Source organism: Limulus polyphemus, unplaced genomic scaffold (genome assembly GCF_000517525.1).
Source record: "Limulus polyphemus unplaced genomic scaffold, Limulus_polyphemus-2.1.2 Scaffold785, whole genome shotgun sequence".
NCBI classification, from domain to species: Eukaryota; Metazoa; Arthropoda; class Merostomata; order Xiphosura; family Limulidae; genus Limulus; species Limulus polyphemus.
Genome location: NW_013666395.1, coordinates 306834 through 312474, shown reverse-complemented (window position 1 = coordinate 312474; position 5641 = coordinate 306834). Strand labels below are relative to the sequence as shown.

The window sequence follows — 5641 nt, the reverse complement described above, 5'->3', positions numbered from 1 at the left end:
GTTTTGATATATAAGTTGTTTGGGTTTTTTCATCTAAAAAAAAGCGACATTAATTTCTTGCGACCTAATAGATATATATATATCGGCATTTATTTAACTACTAACTCTAAATTACAATTTAACTCAGTTTTAGGCTATTTGAAATTGTCATACGTAACAATATATATAATTGTGACTGCTTATATTTCTAAAAGTTTTTCATTAATTTTCTGTCACAAACGCTAAAGTTATTACTTGAATAAATAAATAAACACTTGTAATCTTTCTTCATTTGCAATATCACTTAGACTTATTTTACCTTGTACACATCATAGTTTCCAATAATGGCATCAAAAGTCGTGTATAGGTCATTCAAGAGGTCGACGACCTAAAAATTGAAACAATAAAGTTCAGATCAACAAATGGCAGCTTACAGCAGTAAGAAACGATATATCTGTATATATATAAAACAATCATTAACTGATAACCGTTTTATAGAGTACAACAACAGCAACAAAAACAAACAAACAATATTCATATTTTGTAATCATCAGTTTCACCGAGTAAAGATTTAGACCAAACACTCCACCACATTTTCTCTTTCACAAAATTTTGGTTCTCTGTTTATTTTCAGGAAGTTGAAATTTTATTTATTTTAAGTTAACATTTTCTTTGTAATATATTTGTATTATATATTTTTCATAGTTTCAGTGGCAGGTGAACGTGTTATTGGCACAAACAGTAGAAACGATGGCATGTTGTGCGAACGCGTCCTTTCTAAAAGTTTAATTTCCTTGGTTGATAAAATCGAGACCACTAAAGTAAGACGACATTGCACGGCGATTTTGTTCTTATTGACACATTTTAAAATGCATGACGATGATTGGTTAGCACTAAATGTTTTCCATAGATGATTGGCTGTAATCGCTGTCATAAAACATAATGTTGTATAAGATAAGCTCATTATTAGAGAATTAGGTAATTGTTTCGATTAATAAATTACCATTAATAAATATGTTGCATATGTGTTGTTATATATGAGTTAATTAAAACAAATAAATTTATTTCAAAGAACATAAGTTATTCCTGATGGCTCAGTAGTACGATTGAGGACGTATAATACTAAAATGCGACGTTCTATCCCTGTTAAATCACAAACAAACAAAATGGATTCAAGCTTTTGTTTTTATCACAATGAGCGATGTCAATAGGGCCCAAAGTTTCTAAAACAGAACATACGAAACAGTCGTTACAGGATTGTAAATACTGTCGTTAAATTAGTATTATGTCTTGGCACTTGTGTATAATGTTAAAATAATAAATAACACACAACTTTAAAATAGGTACACAATTTAAAAAAATTAATTAAGGTTAATCTACCACCACTAAAAAGTTACTCTACATGTTTCGAAAATAAGATCAGTCTACCACCACTAAAAAAGTTAACTACATGTTTCGACATTGAAACGTCATCTTCAAGAGTGAGTTGCAAAACATAATCGTGTCTCATATATACTTTTTTCTGTTAAATAGGTCATATAATCTATTTACTGGTTTACAATTCCCACGTGAACATTTTATGTTCATCCCACATTTTTGCATAAATATTCGCCGGACGTTCATCTCTATTTAATAATGCATAATCTTACAACGAAAATGTTTTTAATTGTGTATATATTTTAACGTTGTGTGTTATTTATTATTTTACTGTCGTTAAATCACATACGGATTTTAAATTTTGTTGATAAACATGAAGACAAAATTTCCTTTACGCAATACACATACATATATATGTATATACTATACTGTAAACTTGAAGCTTCTAACTTCTAGTTACAAATGTCTAGTTAGAAGAGAAATCTGAAGATATGAGCTGTTCGTGTAGTTAAAAGTGTTTCGCTAGCATTAGCTAGTGGGCTAATCTTTTAGCTCAACTTTAAAACAACATTTTAGTTTTCTAGTTGGATTCAGGATTGAACGCTCGAAGGAACCCTAGAATTCTAACAAAACCAATATAGTTTGTTTGTTTCAGATTTCACTTTAAGCGACACGAGAGTTATCTTCGCCCGGACAGGCAGCTAGTTAACATCCCCAAATGCCAAATCTTGAGGTATTATTATCAGATCGAATAGTACTGCTGTAAGTACTCAAAGTCACAACGTGTGGAGTGACTTCTGTTTTGCGATAACGAGACGCAAACATGGAACCTCAGCTCCGCAGTCTATTACACCAACCAATATAGTATTTAATTTTGAAATAGAATATATGGTTTAAGAGTACTTAAGTGTAGGATCTTTATAAAAATATTTATATCAGAATAAAGATTGTTTAAGCGATACTTTACAGTAAGATCACTTGAATTAACAGTTTAAAGTTATGTCTTCGAACAACAAATCTGGGGAACTGAACGTTGTCTTTGAATTGAATTTATAATGCTAATGAAGTTAGTTTCCACAGATCGCTATGCGAGTCATACAGTAGTTTTTATAACAAACGGAAGTATAAACTAAGTAAATATATTAAGTATACTTATTTCTCTAAATTATGTACATGTGCTATTTATTTACCCTGCCCTTGTAGCATCTGGTTATACATTTTCTCAGCCAATTGTTAGTATAAAGCCATTCTTTCATCGTTGCATATCACTATTTGGCTTCTATTCGTGTAAAGAGTTAAGCGTAAGATTCAACTTAGTGGGCTGGTATTTGCATTGTCTTTATATTTCGCAAAAACCTACATAAGGGATATCTGTACATAGCCGTCCCCAATTCTGAACTGATAGGCTAAATATAAGGCAGCGAATCAATAGTGATCATCGCCAACTCTTGGACTACTCCTATCTGACTGAATAATGGGGTCTAACTGTCACTTTTATATCGCTTCCACGAACACGATGTTTTGCAGCGCAATTATGCAGCAACAGGCTCTCGGACTCACAGTTCGGGTACGCTAACCAATAAGCCACACCAAGCCTTAATATTTTTGAAGTGTTAAGGCTCATTCCACATGAAATCATATTGAAATAAAATACCAATAGATATGTTTTTAGTGTAATTTTTATATATTTTTTAAATGTTTTCTTAGCAAGCCCGTTGCAAGAGGGTTGGGAGCTCTGTGGGAGGTCGAAAATATGGGGCCTTTTTAACAACTATTTGACTGTAATAATTTTAGATGTAATTCATCAGGTGTGAAAGTTAAGTCAATGATACAGTCAATGAAACTACAAACAAAATACTAATAGGATAAACTACAGTCTTCCTTCCGATTTTTTATTTTCTATTCTTCATATAGAATTTCTTGTTAAATTTTCTGGTTTCAGTAAAACATTCTAAGTCATCAAGAGTATCTTAAACAATACTGCGTCAAGTTAAAACTGTTTACATTACGATTACCTGCATTGCTGAGCTCTCCGCGGAGAGTGCTGTGAAGCCCACAATGTCACTGAAGAAGATAGTCACGCTTTCGAAAGTTTCAGGTTTAACGTGATGTCCAGCTTTTAACTGTTCAGCTATATACCTAAGGTAAATGGATAAGACGTAGAACATAAGACACTTAGATAATCCTTACTCATTCAGCAATAAACGTAACCAAAGCAATCCATTATATTTAAATAAATTCCTTGAATAACTTTCTGCTTCTAATCTTATAAAATATTTTGTCCTTTTTCTGTCTCCAGATAAAGTTACTTTTTATTAACGAATATTAAGTCACAAAACTGTTTTAAAGCATAATATTCATATACTTCATTTAAAGTTTTGGGTGATACATAAATTACAATAAGCTTTATTTTCAGAAAATTGTCCCCCGGCGACTCAGCGGAAAGTCTGTGGATTTATACGATACAAACCGGGTTTCGATACATGTGGTGAGGACACCACAGATAGACCATTGTGTAGCTTTGTGTTTATCGACAAACAAAGAAACAAAAGCCTTAAAAATTATGCTAAGAAGACTCATATTCTGACTCAGTATATAACATTTGATACTTTTTATTGCGTTTTACTATATTCAAATAAAGAAATGGCATTGTTTGGTGCTAAACACTAATTCTTTACTACCTTGAATACATAATTAGTTAACAAATGTTAAAACATGCGCGATGGAGTATTAGTTAAACTCCTAATAATCATTTTATTTGTAATACTCATTAGAAAACTATTTATATCTCGATGATCATTGGTACTTTTTTTCTTGTAACATCCATCAACATCGGTCAAGTGGTATTTTATTATCAAGAAACCAAATTCCATATTTTATATAGACCCTATGATGTTGATATTAATAATAGTAAATAGATATCGTTATTAATAATAATAATACATTTCTTTTAAATTTCGTGGAAATAATTTAAATCCTTTTTATATCTTTTGGCGCAAAGCTGTAAAATTAGATATTTACATTGCATTCTTCGCGGATATAAAACCCCGAATTCTACTGCTACAAACCCTCAACCTTACTGCTAAATCACCGGGGAACTAAAGATAAATGACTAATATTAAACTTATTACGTATACCTTGAATGGAAAAACAACATCTTAATCAATTTACTAAACTTGCCGAAACTACACGCCGTAATTCAAATGTGCAGCAACTGTTGTGGTAAATTAGTTATTAAATGCACAGAATACAGAGGGTTGAGCGTGTTATATTAAAACGATTTTGAATATGGAAATCAGCAAGTCACTTGATAACCACAACCGATATAAAGCTGTTGTGGAAAGGAATCCATTAGAACTATATTTTAACATTGCTTTACGTTTTGTAGGCAGTGTGATCGCTTTGGGGAATGGTTTATAAAAACCTTTCCGACGCATAATATTCATACTCATAGATCATAAAGCTGTGTTTAAACCGGGGATATAGAATTTATAAGACGGATATTATCCGTGATACTTAATGACATTGGAAAATAATGGAATGTGATTCAACATGGGATTATCCAGAATGAGACATATAACAAGTCATATCACAGCAGTGGTAAACAAATGCAGCATCTGGTAATAGGTCAGAACCCACGAACATAAATCTCAGTAGAGAAAGGCGTCCACGTGACACAGACAACAGTAAGCAATAAAATCAGGAAATACCTCCTTCTGGAAACGGGTTCATCAAAATAAGGCTTACAGTCATATTCCATGTTCAACTGTTGCATTCAAGAATGTTTAGAATGGAACGAGTATTCACTTTGTTCATGCGAGGACGTATTTATGATTTTCTATGAGATTGGGTTGTTGAAACGGCTGCTGGAGATCGTTGTCTTCGTACACTAGCTGGATAAGAAAGTAGTCAGGGAAAATCGGTATGTTTTGGAGATGACAGCCTTATGACGGAACCTCCTGCAAAGGAAACTACACTACATGACAATTGTCATGATGCACGATCAATTATATTTGTCACAATACAATATTATTAGTCTTATTTTATTTTAAACATTCTTTATTCGGCCCTTTAGGGGTTTTAAAGAGAATATAATAGTATTTCAACTGTACAATTCTGCCATATCCATTGCTGACGACTCGTTTCTATAGTAATTCAACTGTACAATTCTGCCATATCCATTGCTGACGACTCGTTTCTATAGTATTTCAACTGTACAATTCTGCCATATCCATTGCTGACGACTCGTTTCTATAGTATTTCAACTGTACAATTCTGTTATATT

The 5641-nt window shown here is 32.2% G+C and overlaps 1 protein-coding gene across 1 annotated transcript in view; it reads right to left on the bottom strand.

Annotated features, from left to right (window-relative positions):
• Positions 1-5641, bottom strand: part of LOC106460518 (atrial natriuretic peptide receptor 1-like) — a 38029-nt gene that overhangs the window by 6503 nt on the left and 25885 nt on the right. Inside the window, exons 10-11 of the mRNA XM_022387263.1 lie at positions 3372-3495; positions 299-367 (exon numbers count right to left, since the gene is read on the bottom strand). Coding sequence (XP_022242971.1) covers positions 299-367; positions 3372-3495 — 193 coding nt within the window. The remainder of the gene's footprint in view (positions 1-298; positions 368-3371; positions 3496-5641) is intronic.